Below are 26,090 nucleotides of genomic sequence, written 5' to 3' on the forward strand. Positions count from 1 at the left end.
TTGGTGTTTACAATCCTGATACTTAAACAGAGCTGCTCTGATGTAATAAAAATGATAATAATAAAACTGGAGCTATTATTGAATGTAGCATTGTGCAGATGAGATGATAAATATTTTCTCATTCAATCCTTCTAACATCTCTGTAAAGCTGCCTATATTATAGGCAAGGGAACGGAGACTAAGGATGGTTGGGTCATTCCCTGGGGATCTCAGGCAGTGAGTAGAAGGACCAGGGTGTGACTCTCAGCTGTTAGATGGACTCCAGCGCTCAGTCTCAACATTAGACCATATTGCCTCACCTATGCCTGCATGCATTCTTTCTATGACCACAATCTACAAAAAACAACTTACATTGTCCAAGTCAGGAATATCCAAAAAGTATTCCGGATACTCATATGACATTCCCACATTGTTCACTGAAATAAAACAAGATCATTAGCTAGCTACTATACATTTTGTAGATTTGACATAAAGAGATGAAAAATAATGAGATTAAAATGATACATATAATTACATAAAACGTTGTTTATGTCTTGAGTGATCTCTCTATCCATAATCTACCTGTATGGACAGTTCAAATGTCTTCTCTTTCACTAAGCCTTTCTGGATCCAACCCCTGGCAAAAGGACTTTTTATTGGCCTCCCAATTTCCATAGCCCATTGGAGTATGTGTGCATTCCGCCTCTGTAATACATCTGTAGATGTTGCTTAACCTCTCTCTCCGTGTGTGTGTGTTCAGTCGTGTCTGACTCTTTGTGACCTCATGGACTGTAGCCCACCAGGCTCCTTTGTCTGTGGGATCATCCTGGCAGGAATACTGGAGTGGGTTGCCATTTCCTCCTCCAGGGGATCTTCCTGATCTGGGGATCGAACCTGCATCTCCCACAGCTTCTACGTTGGCAAGCAGATTTTTCACCTCTGAGCCACCTGGGAAGCCCAGAGTACAGTAGAAAGAGCGGAGGATACAGTTATATAGGAGACTAAAAACTTGAGTTCTACTTACAACTGTTTCAGAAAATATGTGACTTGGGATAAGTCACGCATGATATGCATCTCAGTGTCTTCACCTCTTAAATGAGAGCACATTTTAATCATTCAACAAACATTTGCCATTCACTTGTGTGCAAGACACGTGTGAAGAACCAGAAAAACCATAAACAATAGTTTGCATCATGGAGCAAATTATCCAGTAGAAAGAGAAAGACACTAAACAAAAAGAATTAAACAACTATTTCATTACAAAGTACAGAGTGCCATGGGGTCTGTCCCAGACCTCATCTGGGAGGTGAGGGAAGGTTTGATGTTCACAGAGGTCAAATAACTTGCACAAGATCATAGAGCAAAGTAAGGCTAGGATTCATACTGAGAATATTTGACTTCAGAGGTGTCTTAACCACTTCTTAAAGCCATCCTATGACTTCATTCCTTATTCAGCTCAGGGGAAAAAAAAGTCAGTAATAATTGGATAATAAACAGAAATCTGATAGCAATGTTTAATAAAACTGTAAGGTATCAGAAAAGAAAGGTTTCAGTAGCAAAAAGATAACAAAATTCTGATCATTCTGCTCAAGCATATAAGGAATTATGCCAGATAAACCTGAGAGTAGTAACAGTAACTTTTTCAACAGACTAACAAAATTAGTGGCTCAAAGGAACTCAGCAAAGGTTCTATATTTAGCAGCAAGTCAGTCACTTGAGGCTGTGACTCTCAAGATTTTACTGGTACAGTTCGGTCAGGATGGCTTGAACAAGATCACTGAAACCTGTCTGAAAAATCTGTAAGCAAAGGACAGTAGCAAAGAAAACTGTATTTAATTAAGATTCATGACCATCTGAATAGGGATGGTATCCAAACAGAAAAATAATAGCAGGTTCAAATCCATTTTTATTTTATTCAAAATGTTCTCCACCCACCAGGGGTTCCAGGAATCAATTCTTTAAAGATCAGCAGAACTAGTTGAAGGTGCGGGTTTGTGTTCATTCGACTTTGCCTTAACCATCCACAAGGTTATAAAGGATGAATGACTTATTTACAGAGAAATAGCAACAACCAAAATATCTGTTAAAATGTTAAACTATTCTTTAGAAAGTCAGTGTAAGATTACAGGAGTCCTCAAGGAAAGGGTTTTGCCGAATTATAATGTTCTTTGGGAAAGAAGATTCCATCACACACTGCGAACTCCATCTTTCTTCACTCTCTTGTATCTAGAAAACTTTCTAGCTGTAGGTCTCTGGATCTAGAATCTAGACCTAGATTCTAGGTCTCTTTCTAGCCCGTGGAAATACTAACGTTCCTTTTCAAACTGCTGAAGAAAACCGAACAGTGTTACTATAAATCTTTTACAGTCCCGATTTGGATTTAGAAGGAAAACAAAACCAGGAACTTTGTAAGCAGCACCATTAACTTTTGCCATCTTGCCAACTTGTGTTACAAGGGCCAAAGTCAAGCTAAAGATGCCAATACATGACTAATTAAGCAACGAAGTGATACTCTGGGTAAGGTTGTATCTACAACACAAAGACTTCAGATCTGTCTTGCTAATTGAGCAAAGGAAAGACATCACAGCTATCTACTCACATGGTGAAAATGTGATCATCTATTTAACACAATTCTAAAAGAAAACACAGTCAACACCGAGACCTTTAATCCAAAGCAATAAATGGTATTATGTACAAGGGCTATGCCTTTATAATCAAAAATAAACACAGGGGAAAAAAAGGTGTTAAAACTGGAATAGATCTGTCAGAGCACTGAGCCTGACTTTATGAGGGGAAATACATGCCAAGGTCACACTGGCCAAGTGGTCCTTTACTCTTAAATCTCTTGCTATCTTATTAGTCGGACCTTTCGCTGGTGGAAGATATGCTACCTGTATTCTCTCCACAGTAAGTAATCACTTCAGAGTGCTATTATTTAAGAGTTCAAGAAAAACAACTGTTGCTCTCAAATGTTATTTCCATAAACTTGCACAACGGTGAGAATCTTTTGGAAAAAGTAAACTCATTGCAATTTTATTTTGAGACGTCAGGTGGCAGCAACAACCAAACAGCAGGCAGAAAAGGCAACCAAACAAGCAGGGACTTGGAAAAGGAAGAAAACAGGCTTTGGGTAGGAGGGAAGGGTGGAAATATTTACATTATAATTTAATCTCATTAAGAATGGCTACATGCAATACCATCTTCTTATATTACAGGATTCATTACAGGATTCGCCAAACCAAACAATGCCACAAGTTGTTCCACCATCATTCAGATAATTGAAAATCCCTTTTAAACGGTAGTGTTTTAAATTAGCATTAAATATCTGTTCATTAGTGAGTTTCCTTGAATTCTTCAAGTCAGGCACCAGAGGCAGATTGAACATTTTTGTTCAATGACCTGAAAAATCCTTTTAACCCATGTAACACACCATGTCTTTCAGAAAACAAGGTGTTGTATGTACATGTAACCTCAGAATGCCGAGCACTACCCCGACAATCATCACAGGACCATGAACAGATAGAAACTCTTTCCCATCCATTTCTCAGTGGAGTTCTGAGATTGGGAAGAGCTCAACGGAAGAGATGAGGCAGATGGAGAACAGAGGTGAAGACAGGCCAAGAACAAGGACAAGGCAAGTGGAAAGAGAAGGAGGTGGCGGATCCCTGCAGAGGAGCTGTTCGTGTGCCGGGCTCAACAGTGCTCTCTCCACGTCTGCTACCCAGAACTTTCAAAAACACCGAAACCACAAACCATTATATTTTAAAGACTCGGAAAATCCACAGAGTATTTCTGAATGTTATATAAATATTCTAAATTACACCACACTGCTGCTTAAAAATCATTTCCACCTATCATACTTTTAAAAAATGATGAGAACATACACAAGATTTGCTTCTTCTGAATTCATTTTCTGCTGCTTCTACCCTTACTGGACTTAGCATCCTTTATTAAAACCAGCTGCTGTAGAGATAATGATGTCATTAGGAAATTCGATTTCTGGCATCTGGGTTGGGCATGAGGGAGGAGCAAATGACAATAAATTGCTAGAGAATAAAAGTCCATCTGAACGAACACAATAATAACAGATATGGGTAACCACACACAGACCACCTTCAACCTGCTGCCTCTTCCAGATTAATCACACATAAGACATTAAGGCAGTTTAAAAACACACTGCCTAATGATGGGGTTTCCTAATATATAACAAGTAATGCAGTCTTCTCTATTTCTCTCTCATCACATCAAAGTAGAAAACATGATACTAAGTTTACATTTTGGTCACATTTGTAGTTGGATACACTAATGCAGTTCATTCATAAAAAACTGAATTTTAAAAAATCCTGCCACCTCTCTTTACTGCAAAAGATACTGAATTTTTTAAAATGCAGACCCAAGTAACACCATGAGTGGAGAGAAACTTCTCTTATTTTAAGCTTTCAAACCAGGAGGGGATGGATCTCAGAGTCCAACAGACCCTGATTTCAGTCTGCAGCTACCAGGTCCTAACAAGATGCAGGTGATTTCACTCCAGTAAGCCTCAGTTTCCTCATCACCTTTATATATAAAATAGGCATAACAATTTAAGCATTAAATGGGATAATACACATAAAATGTTTAACCCAATGCCTGGAACATACTCTGTCCATGGAATTGTCCAGGTTACCCACCCATACTAGAGTGGGTAGCCATTCCCTTCTCCAGGAGATCTTCCTGTCCCAGGGACCAAACCCAGCTCTTCTGCATTGCAAGCAGATTCTTTACTATCTGAGCCACCAGAGAATCCCAAGTGAAGCCCCTCAAAAGTGTGGCAGTGGTGGGCTTCCTTGGTAGCTTCCCTCATGGCTCAGATGGTAAAGAATTTGCCCTCGATGCAGGAGACCTGGGTTGGATCCCTGAGTTGGGAAGATACCCTGGAGGAGGGCGTGGCAACCCACTCTAGTATTCTTGATTCTCCAGACTGGAGAATTCCATGGACAGAGAAGCCTGGCAGCCTACAGTCCATGGGGTCACAAAGAGTTGGACACAACTCTGGGTGAGCGACTAACACTTGGAATATACTAGTCTGTTAATAAGTGGGGAGAAAGAGTTGTTATTGCTGTGTGGTCACTTATTCAACAAGTGTTTATTGAACTCCTATTTTGCACCCAACGCTAGGGTAGGTGCTGGGGCTGCAGCACAATAGCCAGGGTCTCTGTTTTTATTGTACGTAACCAGCACTGAAGTGGAAGATCCATCTAAAAGAGAGCTCTAGGCAAGAGTTAACCAGAATAACTTTACACGGATTGAATTTATCCTAACTGCTCCTGTTCTCTCTTTACTTCATTCAAGTAATCTAATCTTACAGTCTGCGGAGTTTGGAAAGTGATGCAAAGAAAATTCCTTCTTTGCCTTATTTAACATATTGCTGTAGCTAGCACATGTTCAGACTCTGACAGATGATATTTGGAACAGCAAGTAAAACATTTTGCAAACTTTACAGTTTTCCTACACTTGTGAGTAGCAATTTCTAAATAAAAGAGAGTTTACAGGGCTTTAAATCTACAGTGCTTTTACTCAGAAATTGAAAAATTAAGATTGAGTCAGAAGCAACACAACAGAACATTTCAGCTCCACTGTTTAATTACAAACTGCTACGTGATGCTCATTACAAAACCATGTAAGATTTGCCATCCATCAAGTTGGAAGAGAGAATGAGGACAGAAGGATGGGAGAGGGTTGGTAGTTAAAGCTCAGTGAACGAGAGGAATGTGTGTCAGTTTCATGAATGATGGTTCTGCTTACATTTCTGAAATCACAGATAATTGCCCAGTTTTAAGCTAAAGGTTTTGCTTTAATTAATACCACTAGTGGGTTTTGAGTAAAAGGAAATACATTTGAATTCAACTTTATTCTCACTTTAGAAATCCAATCTCGTTCAATGCATCTGATGGAACTATAAGGCACTATGAAAGTGAAAGTCACTCAGTCGTGTCCTACTCTTTGGGACCGTATGGACTCTACCCACCAGGCTACTCTATCTATGGGATTCTCCAGGCACAAATACTGAAGTAGCTTGCCATTTCCTTCTCCAGGGGATCTTCCCGACCCAAGAATCGAACCGGGGCCTCCTGCATTGCAGCCAGATTCTTTACCAATTGAGCTACGGAGGGAAGCCCATAAGGCACTATACTAGTCTCCTAAAAATTCCATGTACCTGTTCTGCTTGCCATGATTGGCTGCATCAGGCTTCTGCTTCACTCAGCCCAAAGGAGGGCATTTACACAAGATCCCACTGTCTACTTGAATCTCCACTTTGCTTTCTCACAGCCTTCGCAAGTTTAACATAACTCAAAATGAAATCGTCATTGTTTTCTACAGAATTGCTCCTGGTCCAAGGTCTCTTGTCTTAGAGAAATAGCCCCAGCTACTCAAGTCGACCTGAAAGTTGCTAATTAGTAACTGTATAATCTTGGACTGCTTTTGAATGACTTTGGCTACCTGATGCAAAGAGCTGACTCATCGGACAAGACTGATGCTGGGAAAGACTGAAGGCAAAAGGAGAAGGGGACAACAGAGAATGAGATGGTCAGGTAACATCACTGACTCAATGGACATGAATCTGAGCAAACTCCAGGAGACAGTGGAGGACAGAGTAGCCAGGCATGCTGCAGTCCATGGGGTCACAAAGAGTCTGACACGACTTAGCGACTAAACAACAAAATAATCCTGGACAATGCATTTAATCACTGTAAGTCTGTTTCTTGTCTGTTAAGTGGGCTAGAAATATTAATATCTATCTTATAGGATTGTTGGGGATTGAATGAGATTCATTAGCTTGGTGCATGGCATATAAAAACACTTAATGAATCTCGGCAATAATAATTAAAAGCAAACTGCTACTATTCTTGACTCCTCAGTCAGGCAAGACCTCTGATAAGGACCTCATCAGAAATTAGTCCTATTTCTATTAAAACATCTCTCCAGTCAATTCACTTCTATCCATTCCCACCGCCATCATTCTAATATAAGCCACCCTTATCTTATATTTCATTGCTGCAGTAGCCTTATCAGTCTCCTTGCATCAATTCTTGCCTCTTCTACTTGGGAGTCAGAATGATCTAAAATGCTGGAATGATATCAATTTACTGCTTACTCTACAATCTCTACACTGTCCTGCCAAGAAAGTTGTGGCATCACTTAATCTCCAGACTCTAGCAGTATAATCTGTGCTCTGGATTTACAGACCTTCTGTCAGCTCCTCAAACCTGCCAAGCACATTCACCTCAGGGTTTTTATACATCCTGTTTCTTCTACCTGGAAATGTCTTTTCTTGCAGGATTAATCAGCTTTCAGGTCTCAACTTAAATATTACTTTCTTGGAGAGATCCTCTCTGACACTCTTAGCCTTCTCAGCAATTTACTCTTTCATTACATGAAACCTATTCCTAATTACTTGCTCAGTGGCTGTCTTCCATGAAAGCAAAAACAGTATCAGTTTTGCTTACTGCTATCTCTCCGCAATTTTACTTGTTGAATGAGTTGGGGCATGACTATCAACAAACAGGAAGGGACTTCCCTGATGACACAGTGGATGGGACTCCGCCTGCCAATGCAGGAGACAAGGATTCAATCCTTGGTCCAGAGGCCTCCACATGCCATGGAGTAACCAGATCTGTGAGCCACGACTACTGAGCCCACGTGCCACAGCTACGGAAGCCTGTGCACCTAGAGCCTGTGCTCTGCATGAGGAGAAGCCACCGCAGTGAACAGCATCGCAGCAAAGAGGAGAAGCCCCTGCTCACCACAACTGGAGAAACGGTGCACACAGCAGCAAAAGACCCAGTGCAGCCAGAAATAAATAAATAAGTAAATAAAATTATTTTTTAAAATTAGGATCTGCCTGTAGCAGGGGGGTGGGGAGGGTGGGGTGTGAGAGGAAGACAAACAATTAAGAAAGAAAAAAATGCTGTATTAAAAAGAATGCTGTATAATATAGTTTGCCTGGTCCTTGTCCCAGATTCCTGAATGGAAATGTCTAAACCCTTGGGATGTCTTTGTTATTCATGGCGGGGCCTTTGGATCACATCTGAGTTTAAGCTAACCAGACAAGAAACCTGGGGCTAGTCACTGGTGACTAGAGCTGGGGCTTTGAGCCAGCCCCGCCTGTGGAAAAGGGATGGGGGCTGGAAATTGAGTTGAATCACTTGGCCAAAGGTTTGATTAATCGTGCCTAAATAATGAAACCCCAATAAAAACTCTGGCCCTGAGGTCAATGGAGCTTCCCGGTGGGTGAACACACCAATGTGTGGAAAGGGTGACGAGTCCTGACCCCACAAGGCGAGGGCACAGAAACTCTGCGTCTGGACCCCTCTCAGATTTGCCCTTTGTGTCTCTTCGTTTGGCTGGTCCTGACTTTTAAGTATAGCAAGTTGCTGAACCTGAAAGGGTCACGGGAAACCACAAATCTGTGGCCAGTTGGTCAGAACTGCAGGTGGCCTGGGGACCTTCAAACTTACAGCTTGTGTCTGAAGTGAGTGCAGTCTATTTGGGGACCGTGTCATCGTACCTGTGGGATCTACACTAACTGGTGGTTTGGGACATAACTTGATTGTATTAGAAAAGAGAAGTTTTGGAAATGTCCTAAACCCCAAGAAGGCATGAAAATTATATCCTGGCATAATAGAGTAAATTCACCCTCTCTACAAACTATCATCCTACCATCCTACCATGCTCCTCTAATCCTTTCTTGCAGACTAAAACAATAGCCTCTGTCCTTTCTTGAGCCAGAGTCATTTTATACCTGGGCTACAGGGCAAGGAAAAAAAAAGGAAAAGGAAGACGGGTGTTTCCAGACATCCAAAGTTTATCACTGGTGCTCTCTCAACTAGCCTTATCTTGCCCTTCTATTTTTCGTTCCCTCTCTAGGCTCCCTTGGGCTTCCCAGGTAGCTCAGTCAGTAAGAATCCACCTGCAAGTCAGGAGACTGGAAAGATCCCCTGGAGAGCAAAACGGCAAGCCACTCCAGTACTCTTGTCTGGGAAATCCCATGGACAGAGGAGCCTGGTGGGCTACGGTCCATTGGGTCAGAAGACTTGGACACGACTTGGCAACTAAATCACCACCAGCACATAAGCACCCCCACTGTTCATCAGCCTACCACTACAGTTTCCTCTTTAAGCCTCGCTGCTCCATTTCAAAATGATTTCTCCACATCTTTCATTAACTAAAATAGTCATTCCTCAAGGTGACTCATCCAGCAAGTAGATAGTAAACTGAATACACTAATACCAATAAGATGTAAATGAAGATGTCACTGCTCTTTCAGAGATATTTACATTTCAAAAGAAGGCACTTTAAAACTAATTTCTAAATAGTAAAGTTCCTGAGAATGGCAAGAAGATCATCTGTAGCTTTACATATTTTAAAACCTTCTGAAAAAGCAGCAAGACTCTTCTTGTAATTTCCTTCATCAACTGGGAACTGAGAGGCCACATAACAACTTCCCAAAGTGCTTAAGATTTCTCCCCTCCCAGGGTTCCTAGAAAAGTTTTCCTCAGCCCAGTTCCTACCTCCCTGTGGTCCCCACCCTCAGCCATCTGTTTCCTTTTCCTCTGACACTTTGGGGACTGAAGTATAATGAAGCCTTCTAGAGATCTCAACCAAACTAATTCCCTGGGAGTTTGCCATTTTGAAGCTAACTGGTCCTTTCCCCCAAGTAGCTAATAATATTTTTGGTCTTTTGCTTTGAAAATTAAATATAAACAGTTACAGAGTTACAGGACTGATCTTAACTATTAATCTCTGCTCCAACTATTTTTTAAGATACTTAATTCCCAACACTCAACTATTTTCTATCCCAGAACAAATACTAAGTTGTAGGGGGGAAAACAGAACACAAATGCTTCTGATGTTTTTCCCATAATCCATAAGGCTGCATAGGTAAGGATAATCAAGAGATATTTTTGCATTCAGCTGAGAAGGGAAGATACCAATTAAAAAATAACCCACCAAATACATTAATAGAACAATTATTTATTTATGAAAGGTACAGGAAGAAAAGAGAATAACATCTATCTCAGATTTTGCAATCAACTGACTTTTATTGTCTATATATGCTGTTGTTATTTAAATGCTGCCTCTTAATATAATTACGGGCACTGTGTAGAGACAGAAAAAAGTTGATGGGTAATCAACAGGTCTAAGACACTAAGCCATTACAGATCGACACCCGGTACCAACCGATTTTCTGGACTCTACAAGTTACATAAATAATGACATATGGGTGGAGAGGACCTTAATAGCACTTAGCATAGGGAAACTCTTGGTCCAGGATGCATCAAAAGCTTGAAAAAAGCTATGGTTGATTTTTTTTTAATGAATCACAAACTAAGCATCTTTTTCCAGAAGGACCTTTCTATTTTTGCCTCTAGAATAAAGAATGCCACTGTTTAAAAGTAAAAAAAAAAGTCAGAGTGGAATTTGAAACAAGTATTGTCTGTGGCATACTTCAAAACCAAGTCTACTCCCCTGGCCTTGGTAAAGTACGCCGACTGAGATGCAGTGCATGAAGTCCTCCAAACCGACCTGGAACACACATGAGCATCGCTCTTGAGGAATCATCTGAGCATTATAACAGTCACATTCTGCTAACCAACTGTTTGCTTGCTGAAAGCAGGACTGATGTCATTTTCTCTAAATAGCTGGAGTTTGTTTTTAAGTTTTCTTAAATCTGTGTTTCTTGCCATTTGCCTGACAGAAGACAGGAGATGTTTGCTTATTTTACACAACAGAGTAAAGAGTTCATCGTCTCAACCTTACACATTTGCAGTCTGATCAAGCTATGGTGAGCTTTCAGTACGAATTCACAGAATTCATGGCCATTTTTTTCCCACTTATCTTATTGAAAAATTAATATTTCTTTCCTAACACATAGCATTTATTTTCTATTGCAATTCTGAAAATAGAAATTCTCTATTAAGCACTGACTATGCTTTTAGTGGCCAATGCTATTCAAACAAATGGAATATACCTTGGTGATTTTTATTTCTTTTTATCATTACTGGTTTCATTAAAATTTTTCCAGTAGAAAAAAAAATCTTTCTCATGACTTAATATGGATTGATTGCTAAATCTTACTAGAAATCAATGTATATGTTTGTTATTTTAGGTAATATTATAAAGGTGAGACTGACGTTAAGCAGAGGAGGAAGGAGAATAAATTATTTTATCCTTCTTAGACAGAGATGGGGGTATAATGGGATCTGGACTTGGGTGGGGGAAGAGGGAAGAAAGTGAAAGGGCTATATGTTCAGGTAATAATAATAATATAAAAAATCAACACCAGACCCCTCCCACAAGTTCTAGATGGTTACACCCACACTAGAGAAAGAACTATAAGATCTAGGTTGAAATATGACCTAGTAGTAAGATAAAATTTAGCTCATAAGGACATTTTAATATTTTCCTCAAAACTCTTGGCAAATTAAAATTACAATGCAATATATCTGCTAATAAATGTCAATAATAATTATACAAAGCTTATGATTAAGGAGATAGTTCTGACAGAGTAGGAAGAAAACAAAGTGTATAGCCAATTAATAGTATAATGAATGTGAAAGTGCTGCTATAAACTTTAAAGGAGCATTAGCTCTAATTATTTTTATTATTGAGCTGTAACCAACCTAGAAATCAAAACTCAAGTTGTCTGTGTATGTGTGTGGGGGCCTAAGTAAGTATTCAATCAAATCGTTTAATTACAGTGTAACTTCAAAGCCACACTGTTAAGATTTTAACCTCAACCTCAGCACTGCTGAGATTTCAGCCTGATCATCCTTTGCGGAGGGAGTCTATCTGAGCATTTGAGCATGTTTACCACCATTACCTCCCGCCCTGTACAGGGGCCAACAGAGCTTCCTCCTCTCTCCTCAATTAGTGACAACCAGAAATGTGTCTGGATATTGCCAGATACTGCAAAACTGCCCAGGTTAAAAGCCATGTCAAAGCGTAAGGAAAACCTCACAGTTATATTTATGGCTCGCCCACACAAACTGAGGATGAGAAACAGCCAAGATGAACTGGAAATAGATGTCTATCACTAGGCATGTGTGTGGCTCAGATGGTGAAGAATCTGCATGCAATGCAGGAGACCAGGGTTCGATCCCTGGATCAGGAAGATCCCCTGGAGAGGAGGGAATGGCTACCCACTCCAGTGTTCTTGCCTGGAGAACTCCACGGATAGAGAAGCCTAGCAGGCTAGAGCCACCAGGTCGCAAGCAGTCAGACACTACTGAGCGACTGACACTTTAACTAGGTGTGGGTGGCTCCCAAACATCTAAAATGTAGCTAGTCTGAACTGAGATAATGTTATAAATGTAAAACACACCCTATGACCTGAAGACTTGGTATGAGAAAAAGAATAGAAAATGTTTCCAAAAGTGTTGTGTGGATTACTTGGTAAAGTGATAATACTTTGGATACAGTGGGTTAAAATAAAATACATTACTAAAATTAGTTTTGTTTGTTCCTTTTCATTTATTAAAAATGTGGCTACAAGACAGGTTAAAATCACATACCTGGCTTGCATTATATTTCCAGTGGACAGTGCTGAACTTGTGCAAAAAACTACCCCTCCTCCACACTAGTTCCAGGCAGCCCGTGATGACACAGAGCTCTGTCCCAGTTTTCCTCTTTACTTTCTCTCCATTCTCCTTGGATTAGCTCCAGTCTCCTTTCTCCAATGAGATGACTACTCAGAGATGACTGACCTCTAAGCTCTCTCTCTAGTTCAGAGGTCTACTGACAACTAGACCCATATGTCCAACTCTCAACTTGACAACCCCACCTGGTGGGGAGGGGATGAATTGGGAGATTGGGATTGACATAAATACACTTCTGTTGTGGTGGTTTTGTTACTAAATTGTGTCTGACTCTTTTGCCACCCAATGGACTGTAGCCCACCAGGCTCCTCTGTCCATGGGATTTCCCAGGCAAGAATACTGGAGTGGGTTGCCATTTCCTTCTCCAGGGGATCTTTCTGACCCAGGGATTGAACCCTGGGTTGGCACTGGCAGGTAATTTCCTGCATTGGCAGGTGTATTTTTTTTACCACTGAGCCATCAGGGAAGCCCATATATACAGTACTATATATAAAAGAGATAACTAATGAGAACCTACTGTATACCATGGGGAACTCTACTCAGTGCTCTGTGGTGACCTAAATGGGAAGGAAATCCAAAAAAAAGGAGATACATGTATATATATGGCTGATTCACTTCGCTGTACAGTAGAAACTAACGCAGTATTTAAAGCACCTATATTCCAATAAAAATTAATTAAAAAAGAACACATTTGGGCATCCTGGAAGAACCCCAAATTTAAACGATCCTCATTCCCAAAAGGCTTCCTTTTCTAGGATTCCTCATTTTATTAGATGGTATTACTGACACAGATGTTCAACCCAGAAACCTGAAGGTCATCAAGAATTCTCTTGCGTCGCTCACATGTAGCGTCCTGCTTCCTCTACTCCCTTCGTATTTCTGGAATCATCCTTTTTCCTACCCTACCGGCTAGGCCAAGTCACCATTATTTCTTCCCTTATCAACTCCGCCATTCCTTTTATCCTCTTTATTACACCCTGCCCTCCCTGTCTCAACACTTCTCCCATAGATAACTATTTTTGATCAGGGTTGTCTTTCCATTCAGAACATTATATTAAATAAAGCGGGGTGCTTCCTTGTTCATTGTTGTATCTCCAGTTCACTGACTGGTGAATGAATAAAGAAGGGTGGGAACTGCTGACTCGCAGGCTGCAGTTTACTAAGGGGCTGGACTACAAAAGCAGTGGTTCTGTTAGCATACATGGCCAGGAAAATATCAATTCTTATGTCTAAATATCAATGCTTATGTACCGACACAAGTCCTAGGATTTTGGAAGTGGGTACCCTGTACCTCATCCTTCATAGAGCTACCTATTGTGCCTCAACTCACGCTGTAGACTTTCTATATCTGGGTCAGGAAAGAACAGCTGAAGAAAGCCTTCTATAACACTCCAGCCCTAAAGGAAATCAACCCTGAATATTCATTGGGAGGACTGATGCTGAAGCTCCAATACTTTGTCCACCTGATGCAAACAGCTGACTCACTGGAAAAGACCCTGATGCTGGGAAAGATTGAAGGTGGGAGGAGAAGGGGCTGATAGAGGATGAGATGGTTGGATGGCATCATCGACTCAATGGACCTGAGTCTGAGCAAACTCCAGGAGACAGTGAAGGACAGAGAAGCTTGGCATGCGGCAGTTCACGGGGTTGCAAAGAGTCAGCTACGACTGGGCGACTGAACAACAACAACACTGCACAGAGTGCAGTCGTGCAGTATCTTTATTTTAAGCCCAGGATGTCCGGCAGCAAGCTTAAAGCAGCAGTGACGTGGCTGGTACATCACTGCTGAGAAGGACGACAGTACTTTTAGTACACTGTTGAAAAGTACCAAAGTACAACAGTACTCAGTAGAGCTTTTCAGGGTACTGTATGTACTGTATAAGATTAAAAACATGTTCTTTGTTTTTTGTGTGTTATTTGTGTGAAAAATATTATAAACCTATTACAGTACAGTATCACATAGCCAGCTGTGTTAGCTGGGACCTAGGCTAACTTTGCGGGACTTACTAACTGGACTTAGGAACACGCTCTCAGAATGGAACTCGTTTTTAGGTAGGGGATTTACTGTAGTGGCTAAAACCCAGGTGCAGTTCTCAGCCTCTATGTGACCTCAGGCAAGTCATTCATCTGAGTCACATCTTCTCAACTGGGGTGATAGCTCCCCTCAGCGGGCAAAAATTGTTTTGGGGGCGTGGTGTGAACTCTTAACCTTTCTGTATATAAAGCACAGGTATAGCACGTAAACAAGATCCACAGTCTACCTGTGGTACTAAAATTTCATGGGAGGGAAGACTAGTGGAAAATAACGTCTAAAAAGACTCCTTGTTGGGGAGAGGGTAATACTGAACAAAGGCTAAGAAATACCCCTCTAAACCTTCATTTCCTCAACTATAAAAATGGGTCAGCATCACCTGCTGAAAAGATTATAACAGTATAGCTATATTTAAATACACACCGAGAGAATGAAAGAGTGGAAATAAAGCAGGCCAAGAAAACAACCTAAACTGTAGTCATCATTAAAATACAACACAAAACATAAAGATTCACGCATATATAAACTAATATCACCTAATGATCATTTGTATTAACAAGACAATTTTCCTTTCACTAGTTAGGCCACCAGTTGAACACCTAACATTCAAAATGAAAACAGTACTAATCAATAGATACAAGAAGAATCTATAAATGTGACAAAGATACAAACCTAAAACACCAATCTCGAGACCTGCCAAGCTTGTTCTGATTTTGTCATAAATATCTTCTAACGTAAAGTCAACGGCAATGGTCTTTGTTTCCACTTTGAATTTTTCTCCTGGGGAAAAAAAAACACAAATGGAGAGAGGAAAATTAATATATGGCAAATAAGATCCAAGCATTTGATGACATTACTCTTTCAAACACTTTCCCCACCCCAACTTGAGATGGAATTTAGATCAGGGTAATTTTAAGCAGTCGTGAGACCATCTAAGAGATGCTATCGAGTCAGCACAATAGTTCTGAAATAAAAATTCCAGTGTTGTCAGAGTTGCCTGAATGTTCCTTAATCTATTCTCCTATAAATCAATAATGATGGCTTTTTAGACCCTTAGGTACAAACTATAAAACATGGTTCATATCATCATGCTATATACTCTTTAAGTATCTCTGGCTTTATGACTTTAATTGCAAACTGATAACTTCATTCTTTATTCAGTCTCTGTGTCACAAAATATTGTAAAGTGTGATCTATTAAAACAAAAAGTCCATATTATTAATCTGGAAAAAAAAAGAATATGATATTAGAATTTGAAAACTTGGTTAATGATAAGTAGTCACTACATTTAAAAAGCCCACATAAAATGCACAGTAATGGAGCCACAGAGTGACAAAAGAAAGACCCGTGTTCCACTTTGCACAGGACTATTCAGGTCTAAACAGAGCTAAGGGAAATAACAAGCTGAGAAGTGAGACACTGGAGAAAGCATCCCCATGAGGAGGAACGTGTCATGTTGATTTCTGCCTTCACCAGTTGAGCTGCTCTGAGAGCATGGCATCAACGGTGAGGTTACCGAGACACGGCTACCAATTTCTCTTCCACACTTATTTGCTTTGACTTTGAGCAAGTTCTATGGGCGTCTGCATCCTCTTGTGAAAATGAAGGCACTAATACTCATTAGTGCTGCCAACACAAAGGTACAAAAATATTACCTTTATTACTATCAATACTGCTATGTACTGGCATACAGGAGGCAGTCCATAAAGTCTCTAAGAATGTTTATTCTTTGGAACTGGATGAGAATTCAAAAGAATTAACTTAAAAACCCTACTTCCAAAAATAAAATGTTCTTCCTTTGAAGTCAATGCCGGCTCATCACAGAATATACAGCATTAATCCACAGAGATTTTTGTTCTTGACCTAAAAGGATTTATGTCTGAAACTAAAACAGCTGGTTCACGACAGATTTATTATTAGTTAGACTCAATGAAAAGTTATCAACCCTAGATAGGAATCTATGAATAAACTAGAGAGGATAATAATTGACCTGGAAAACACCTTATCTAGTGTTAAAGGTACACCAACGATTCAAATATAAATGAGTTATGATATGTGTTCATGTAATGGACAGCCAGATACAGGCTTTTTCCCCATAGCTGGTCCAACATGTCTTATCACAGATGGTTCACAGAATTTACCACAAGTAAGTAAAGAACTCTTGCCTTTATTAGAGCCACCAATTCACAAGAAAAAAGACTAAAATCAAAAGGCTGAAAGAAACCTTTTATGGAAAGTAAAACTTTATTCCAGAGGTAAAATAAGATAAAATTTATCTATTTAAGAAAAGCAAAGTCTGTTTCCACACCAGCACTATACGCTGACATTTAGGAAAATTTCTCTCTAGTAATAAAAGCCACCTAACAGCCACTGAATCAAATTAACTTTTAGATCTCAGAAGATTTGGTGAGTGTACTTACATGGCACAGCCTTATATACATATGGCATAAGTAAGTTTTCTTATGTCGTCACATTAGGATAAATAAAATGGCTTTTGATGCAAGTTTTTCCAGATATATAAAAATTTGAACTTATACCTGAATTCCTCTGAATCCTGCTCTAGTCCAGTTAACACTGTTTTCTTTCTCTTAACTTTTCTTCACTGCCCCTATTGTGGGCTTTTCTTCTTTGTAAAACACAGGTCAGATCCTGTCACTTCCCTCCTTGCAAACCTCCAAAGGGTGCCATCTCACATACAGTAAGAAACAAAGTCTTCAGCAACAGCCTGATACCAAACTCATCTTTACCCACCTACTCTCCGGTCACTCCTCAGCCTTGTTCACAGGGGTCCTGGCAGTTCTGTAGACACAGAATCTTCTCCAAATACACTCAAGGCTTTTGCACTTTCTATGCCCTGTCTGGAATGCTGTTCCAGATCCCGCGTCTCTGTTGGGTCAGAGAAGTCTTCCTTGACCAGCCTTTGAAAAATGCAGCTACTCCCCTCCTGCACGCCGTCTCCCCCTTCTCTGCTTTTTTCCATCCCATTGTGCTTACCCCTCTCTAATCTATGTACCTTGTTAATGTACATGTTTATTGTCGTCCGCTCCCACCAGAATTAAGCTTGTGAGGACAAGGACTTGGGTCTGTTTTGTTCAGTTGCTCAACAATGTCACAAGGCTCCAGGGTCCTTCCACCCTTCCTCTTATTCTTCTAGACTGGCTCTTCTCTTGGTTTCAAGAAGGCCACTGCCATTCCAAGCAGCCGTGCAGGCAACGTTCAGAATCAACAACGGGACATCCTGTTTAGGTCCCTTTTATAGTGAGGAAAACTCCCCCAGAAGAATCCAGGAGCCTTCCCTCACACTTCCTTTCCCGAGATTATCGGCTATGCATGCTCTTGACCAGGTCTGTGGACCAGCTTTGAGGGCTCCATGAACTACCCCCCGAACCACCACCACCAAGCTGTGTGAGTCAAAAATAGAAGCACGTACATAAAAACAGGACAGGAGATGCCGCTGTCTGGGCCAAGGCCCTTAGAAGAGAATAATGACTGATGTTCTAAAAGGCTGGGGTGGGAGACAGCTGGCTTCCTTAGGAACTGTGGAAATAAATGTAGGCATCTCCCTGCTTCCCACAGCCTATCAGCTCTCATCTGGCCCTGCCAACAGAAGCCAACACAGAGGAACAGGAAACCCGCGTTTTAAACACGAGCACAAGGATGCAACGAGCACCTGGAGCGTGAGTGGGGACCATCATATTCAGGTCTGAACGAGCCTTTTGGCCACCCCAACATAATCTTCATTCCTACGTTCACCACGTCTCCTACCCGAGGCTCTTCATACAACCACCAGTCTACAACTCAGCTACAGCCCACCACTGGAGAAGAGTAAGAACTTCACCAAAGCTTTGGAGACATACTTCTGAGTACCCTGATCCTTGTCCACCACAACAGTCCACGACATGACTGCCTCCATTGTCTTTCTTCCAAGGTAGAAGCTCTGATACGTTAAAATCAATACCCTAAGGGCTGTGGGATAAAGATATATAACAATTCCTCCAATTATGTCTCAGCATTTTTTTTAAAATCACATAAAATACTTTTTTTTTTTCCTTTTGAAAAGCAACTTTTTTCCTTTAGGTACCTCTCTTTGTTGGCTTGAGAAATGAAATTAAACTCGTCTCTTGGTATCCCTGTATTTCTTGGTATCCATTTGTTTCTAGGACGCCCTGTGAATATAAAAATCCACAGAGGCTCAAGTTCTGTATTCAGCCCACCATATCCACTAATTCTGCCAACCCAGGATTGTAAACATAACACGTGATGCTGGGGTTGGTTGAATCCACCACATGGAACTCATGAACACAGAACGTAGTGAGTACTGCCAGGAAGATCTGGGCCAGAGTTGACCAATTTCCCATGCAGGATACATGAACTAAAAATCAAGTCTGAAAGCAAAAGGGATATTTTTGTAACCCTCCATAACATTTCTTTCTTCTTTCAAATAAAAAGATAGTTAGAATTAATTAGACGTCAACCATCACACAGTACCTTTCTTCTACGAATGCTGACTGTGTTGCTTTTGTTTTTAAGTGACCTCTTTTTATTTCAACCTGTTACTTTGTTCTTACAAGATTCCATTCCGGTTTTGTGAAATCTCACCACAGGAAAAAGTATTCTTTTCAAGATCTAGGTCTCTCACTTAGGTATTTAGAAAAAGGAAGCTTAACAGTTGCCTTTATTTCTTTAAAGTCAAAACAAAACCAATCCAGGAACTTTTGAAAAAATTACCATAAAATTTAAAATATTAGCTATTGAAATAACTACTTTATGGCAATTAATAATCTGAACATCAATATAGTTCAACATTTTGCCAAGAGTAGAACCATTTTTCTATTCAACACAAAACAACACTTTTCATTTAAAGTCCAGTTTTTACATATTTTAAATATTTTACATATTTTAAAGCACAGTTTTTACATATTAAACCAAAGTAAAAGCAAAAGTGCTGATTTACAGTCTCCTCCTGTATTACTGGAACTAAGAATACAGACCTGACACCACTCATCTAGACTCTAGGATGTCCTAAAGAACTCAGAGGTACCATGTAAAATGCTTAGGGCTGCAATTAATAGTCTACCAACTGCACAGGAGTAATACCTGATAACAGCTGCTACAGTCATAAGTCATAAGTTATCATTTACTAAGAATCAACTAGATGCCAAAAAGTTTACTAAATGACATATGCCACTTAATCTGCAGAAGAATTTACTGGTATCTTGCTGAAACTCACAAGTGACTATCATCATAAATTTCAGTTTTCATCATTTGAAAGGCTATCATTTATTTATGTTTTTTTTTAAATGTTGAAATAATCTCAAAGTTTCAAATACTGTACAAGGAATTTTTTTCCTGAACCATGCTTCATTCAGTTGCTTCAGATTCCATCACCCATAAGTACTTCAGTGTAGCCGTTCTCCAATAGTGACCCATGACCCTGATGGCTCTTTAGAGTCAAAATTACTAAGACATTATTTGCCTTTTTTAGTTGGTGATAACTGCACCAAGAGCACAAAAGTACTGGTGGGTAAAACTGCTGGAAGCTTCCCGAGAAACCTAACTATGTTAAAAGTCACTGTGTTTCTCACATACCAGCAGTAAAAAAGAAAAAAGTCAGTTTTGTTAAAGAATGGCTCCTGTATGAAGCAGTAAAATAATTTTTATTAAATCTCTACCCGTGTGGATACATCTTTGTAATGCTCCATGTGACAAAACGGGAGGTCTACATAAGGCACTTTTTCTGTGTACCCAGGACAATGGCCGTCCTGAGAAAAAGCGAGCACCATTGAGCTCTGGGCTGAATCCGCTGCCCTTTTTTCAGGCAGCGTCATTTTACTTTAAAGAACAACTGACAGAAAAACTATGCTTATTCAGGTTTGGCAGACATATCCTGAGAACGGATGAAGCTAGCCTGGCACTTCAAGAAAAGCAACAGGATTTACTGTCCATGGTAAAATCAGAGATTTTAAATGAAAATTAGAATCCTGTAAAACTTGTATCCACCATCCTGAGACTGAAAGAAAATATTTTTTTTTTTGATGAGATTAGGACTGATATTAGTAATTGTAATTTGGCGGGGGGTGGGGCACAGGGAGGGGAACAGTGTCAACATTTGTAAGATTCGCAAAACTCAGGAACCAATATTTTCCAAAGACCAATCATAAAGTTAAAAAATCATGATGGACATAAGACCTATTCAATGTGGGAGACAGACATATGGATTTTAAGGTAATGGAGTATGAAAAGTTCATTGATATATTTTCAGATTCCATATCACAACTAACCTTGAAGAAATTTCCACTTAAGGAATGTTGATGTAGTAACCAAAAAAAAAATCTACAATTATCTGAAGAGGCTACCCAAATCACTTTATCTTCTCCAACTACATATTCTTGCAAACCATGGACCCCATGGACCACAGGCTCTGCTGTCCATGGGAATTCTACAGACAAGAATACTGGAGTGGGTTGCCATGCCCTCCTCCAGGGGATCTTTCCGACACAGGATCAAACCCAGGTCTCCCACAGTGCAGGCAGATTCTTTACCATCTGAGCCCCCTGGGAAGCCCAAGAATACTGGAGTGGGTAGCCTATCCCTTCTCCAGGGGATCTTCCTGACCCAGGAATCAAACAGGTGGATTCTTTACCAGCTGAGCTACCATGGAAGCCCTTTTTTTTTAAACTTCAACCAAAAGAACATATCTTCACATAATGAATGCAGAAACAGATCTGCAAACACAACTGTCTTCTATGTCAGATAACAAAGAAGTTTTAAAAATGTAAAATAATGCCACTCTTCTCATTGAATCTTGTTGTTTCAGAAGATAGCTATTGTCCTTACTAAAAATGCATTACACTAACATAGAATGGGTTTACTGCTATTACTTTTATATGAATTAAAAAATTATTTTAAAAAATTAGCCAGCTTGACTTTCTAATACAAATGAAAGCTCTATGGGACTCTCCACAATTTTTAAGTGTATAAAGAGGTCCTGAGACTAAAAATAAGAATGTTCCTTTCATATTTAATTCCTACAGTCTCCTAATATTATATAAGCATCAAAATTAAGAAATTAACCTCGATACAGTATTGCCTTGTAATTCTTAGAATCTCTTCAAATTTCATCAATTGTCTCAACGATGTCCTTACAGCAAAAGGATCCAAACCAGAATCACCCATCGCATTTAGCTGCCGTGTCTGTTTAGCCTTTCAACCTGGGAATCGTTTTCCGGTCTTTTCTTGACCTTTATGACTTTGACACTTTGAAGATCACAGGCCAATTACTTTGTAGAGCATCCCTCAATTTAGGTTTGTACGTTTCCTCATTATTAGATTCAGGTTATACATCCTTGGCAGGAATATCATAGACATGAAACTGTGTTTCTCATTGTACCCTATCAACTGTCCTATTACCCATGAAGATACATTTGATCTCTTTTTAAAATGGTAACTGCTTGGCTCTTTCACTGTCAAATTACTCTTTTCCCCTTTGTAATTACAAATATTTTGGTTTTTTTGTGGGGAGAGATTTTGAGACTACATAAAATTCCCTTTCTCATTAAAATTTCAATTTATGCATGTATTATTATGAGTCTGGGTTCATAACTTCCTATTTTATTCAATAATTACCATGTCTATCATTTTAATTTTAATGTTCAATTTATCTAGATTTGACTAATGAGAGGAAGTCTCTTCAAACTAGTTTCTGTGTCTTTTTGAAGCATCCTCATTATTCTTTGAATACTTTCCTGCATTCTGGCACAATAAAATATTCCAGGCTCACCTTCTATTTTCCCTGCCCCAGCCCTGGAACTAGCAATGTCTCCAAGGAGCACTGCACCCTTTATTAGAAAACAGTATCTGGAAACCAAGATATGAGTGGTGAGTTTACTCATTATGACTGGAGTGTAGCTGCTCCCAGCAAAGAACATAAGCTTTGGCAACCAGCTTTACAGTGTCACAGGCATGATACAAATACATACTGGGCAGTGTCCCCCAGAGGACTTGGTTGCCACTGACGGACACTTCCTGAGATGAGAGACACTACTCTACTTTGATAGAGTAGCCAAAGGTGCTGCAGGCAGGCCTTGGGTTCTTCTCCAAAGCCTGGAACACTGTAAATGGATCCAAGTATCTTAGATACAGGTTTCCCAGGTGGTTCAGTGGAAAATAATTCACCTGCCAATGCAGGAGATGCAGCTTCAATTCCTGGGTCGGGAAGATCCCCTGTAGAAGGAAATGGCAACCCACTCCAGTGTCCTTGCCCGGGAAATCCCATGGACAGAGGAGCCTGGCTGGCTATATGGTTCATGGGATCCCAAAGAGTCAGACACAACAACTAAACAACATCTCAGATACACAAATGTCTTTGATACATAATGTGAAATAAAGGCTGATGAAACACTGTAGTTTATGTCTTAGTTTAAGAAGGGGTAGCTTTATTTGGGGCCTTTGCTTGGTAGATTAAAGTATGAGGTAATATTTGAGCTGTGAAGGGCAAAACAGACTCTTGGTTACCTATGGAGTTTCATGCTAAAAACATATAAGCAACTCCACATACTTTGCTCAAAGTATTTCCAGAAAGTACACTAAACAGATATTGAAAAATAGATCCCATTTGCCCACAGAAACAATTTTATAATTGGAATTTCTGGTACCAAAATCAATCATAGCTAAGCCCAATAATGTAACATAAATACACAAACATATAATACCATTAGCCTCTATAATAATTTAAAACAGTAAAATTATGCCCCTAAATATTGATTGCTTTAAGGACCCAATTTACTTTAAAGTATGTATTTAACATGTAAAAAATGTAACTATCATATCATAAATTTGGTCTTAAAACATGTCGGTCCCACTTAATATACAATAAAACTGGCTCCCTAGACTTCAGAATGATTTGTGTAGAATGGACCTTTAAAAAAAAGTTCAAGGAGGTATGAGTTAAACCTTTTAATTAACAAGTTTTTCTGCAGCAGACAGAGACAATATCATTTCTATTACCCTTATGGTTGCTTCAAAGCAATATAGTAGAAGTTCAATACATATTATTACAATGTATATATCATAAAGGCAAAGATGAAGTGTTTTCTCAGTACTTAAAAACAGACCATGGAGAAGGCAATGGCAACCCACTCCAGTACTCTTGCCTGGAAAATCCCATGGGAGGAGCCTGGTAGGCTGCAGTCCATGGGGTCGCTATGAGTTGGACACGACTGAGCGGCTTCACTTTCACTTTTCACTTTCATGCATTGGAGAAGGAAATGGCAACCCACTCCAGTGTTCTTGCCTGGAGAATCCCAGGGACGGGGGAGCCTGGTGGGCTGCCGTCTATGGGGTCGCACAGAGTTGGACACGACTGAAGCGACTTAGCAGCAGCAGCAGCAAAAACAGACCAACTAAGATGGATATTAGACTGTAATACCAAAACACATGGGTTGAGTCAAAAAAATTATTAGAAGAGTCCCTGAACTCCCTATATTTGTAGGCAAAATACTCTGTATATATACATATTTTTTATAGAAATAAGGTTTTTATTTGGAATCACAAAGCAGTCATTACCCTCAAAAGAATAAATGTTTTTGGTTTAACAGCTCCCCAGAAATAACCACTGTGAATGGTCTGTTATCCTATAGATCTTTTTTTGATGCATATGGACATATACACACACAGAGTTGGTTCTTGAGTTTTGTTATTTTTTTCTTTGTACATATGTGGCATTGGCAGGCTGGGTTTTTTGGGTTTTGTTTTTTGTTTTAAACAACAGTAAGACCAGACCTTCTCTAAATATGTTACTCTCTAAATGCTTTTTAAATAAAGATGGCCTTTCAGGTCAGTACCTACTGAGAGATATTTTTAATTACATAGAATTTCTGGGCCATAATTTAAGGAGCCATTCAAAACACAGTATGAGCGGGCACAGATCTAAAGAAGAATTCATTGTCTTAGAGAGGGGGAGTGTAACCTGGCAAGTTATAAGAAACAGAATGTGAGCAGCCAACGAATGCGGAGGAATTTTATAGGTCACCAAGGCTTTATTTAAAAAAAAGAGAGACAAAATAAGGACCTAGGAAACTACAGAACGTTTATGTTTGTTAGCACCAAAGCCAAAAGCAGCTTGACCACAAGAAGTGACGGGGGCAACTAAGGCTGCTCCCTCACATACGCCTGCCCCCGCTTCCCAGACCCTTCCCCAGGCCAAAGCCATGATAATAAAGGAGGAAAAACATACATACACTACCGAAGTATGCAGAATAAATCAAAATCCAAGGCAAGGATATCTGTAGTCTAGTTAAGGCCACCTTGGGAACGGTCTGGGTGAGATTCGGGAGAGACTGTAACATAGGCAACAGACAGAGGCATGAAGTCATTAAAGAAAAAACCGAGTAAGACATCAAAGAGCCCTACTGAGTCAAAGCATTCAAGACTATTTATGGACGCTGGTCACCTCTTCTACTTCTGGAACTGTGGTCAAGACAGGCAATGAATCACATGACTGCTGCTCTGACCGTCCATATCAAGGTCTGGAAGGAGTCCCTGACCAAGAGGAGGTGGCTTATGTTCCCACTGCCCTGCGTTTAAGCTGGTCTGTTAACACAGAACCATCTAGGGCCTACCATCTGCACTGAGAGGCGGGGCCCTGTCTCTAATCAAACAGAAGAGTGGATTAGGGAGTCACTGACAGACATGTGGATCATTTCTCATATCTCACTACTACAACGTGTGCTGAATATCCTGCACCTAAATCTTCGTGCAGTTAGCTACCTGAGTTTTTCTGTAAGATAAATTCCTAGATGTAGAATGGTCAGGGTATTTGTGTTTTTAAATTGGGTACAGGAGGAAAAGGAATCAACTTCGGCTTTTTTTTTCTTTTTCCATTATTTTATTTATTTATGGCTGTGCAGGGTCTTCGCTGCTGTGTGGGCTTTTCTCTAGTTGTGCCAAGCAGGAGCTACTCTCTGGTTGCAGTGTGTGGGCTTCTCACTGGAGGCGTCTCGTTGCAGAGCATGGGCTCGAGGGTGCTCGGGCTTCCGTAGTTGTGGTACATGGGCTCAGCAGCTGTGGCACAGTAGCTTAGCTGCTCCAAGGCATGTGGGATCTTCCCGGACCAGGGATGGAACTTGCATCTCCTGCACTGGCAGGCGAATTCTTCACCACTGAGCCACCAGGGAAGCCCTCGGGCATACTTTAGATTCTAGTTTTCCACCTGGGTATCTGGTGAGAGAGGCCAGGATCAAGAGGCCTGGCAGCTGGGAGTCCTCTGCCATAGTTCTGGCTCTGCCATTAAAAGCTGTGGGGCCTCTGGCGAGCACCTCAAATTTTCTGGGACTGTTTTCTCCCCTCAAAATGACTGGCTGCTGTCTCAGTCATGTCTGACTCTTTGCAACCCCATGGACTGTAGCCCACCAGGCTCCTGTGTCCATGGGATTTTCCAGGCA

At 40.2% G+C, this 26,090-nt stretch overlaps 1 protein-coding gene across 1 annotated transcript in view; it reads right to left on the minus strand.

Annotated features, from left to right (window-relative positions):
• HSD17B12 (hydroxysteroid 17-beta dehydrogenase 12) overlaps positions 1–26,090 on the minus strand; it is a 170,626-nt gene that overhangs the window by 49,260 nt on the left and 95,276 nt on the right. Inside the window, exons 4-5 of the mRNA XM_025266199.2 lie at positions 15,322–15,429; positions 352–416 (exon numbers count right to left, since the gene is read on the minus strand). Coding sequence (XP_025121984.2) covers positions 352–416; positions 15,322–15,429 — 173 coding nt within the window. The remainder of the gene's footprint in view (positions 1–351; positions 417–15,321; positions 15,430–26,090) is intronic.

Source organism: Bubalus bubalis, chromosome 16, assembly GCF_019923935.1.
Source record: "Bubalus bubalis isolate 160015118507 breed Murrah chromosome 16, NDDB_SH_1, whole genome shotgun sequence".
NCBI classification, from domain to species: Eukaryota; Metazoa; Chordata; class Mammalia; order Artiodactyla; family Bovidae; genus Bubalus; species Bubalus bubalis.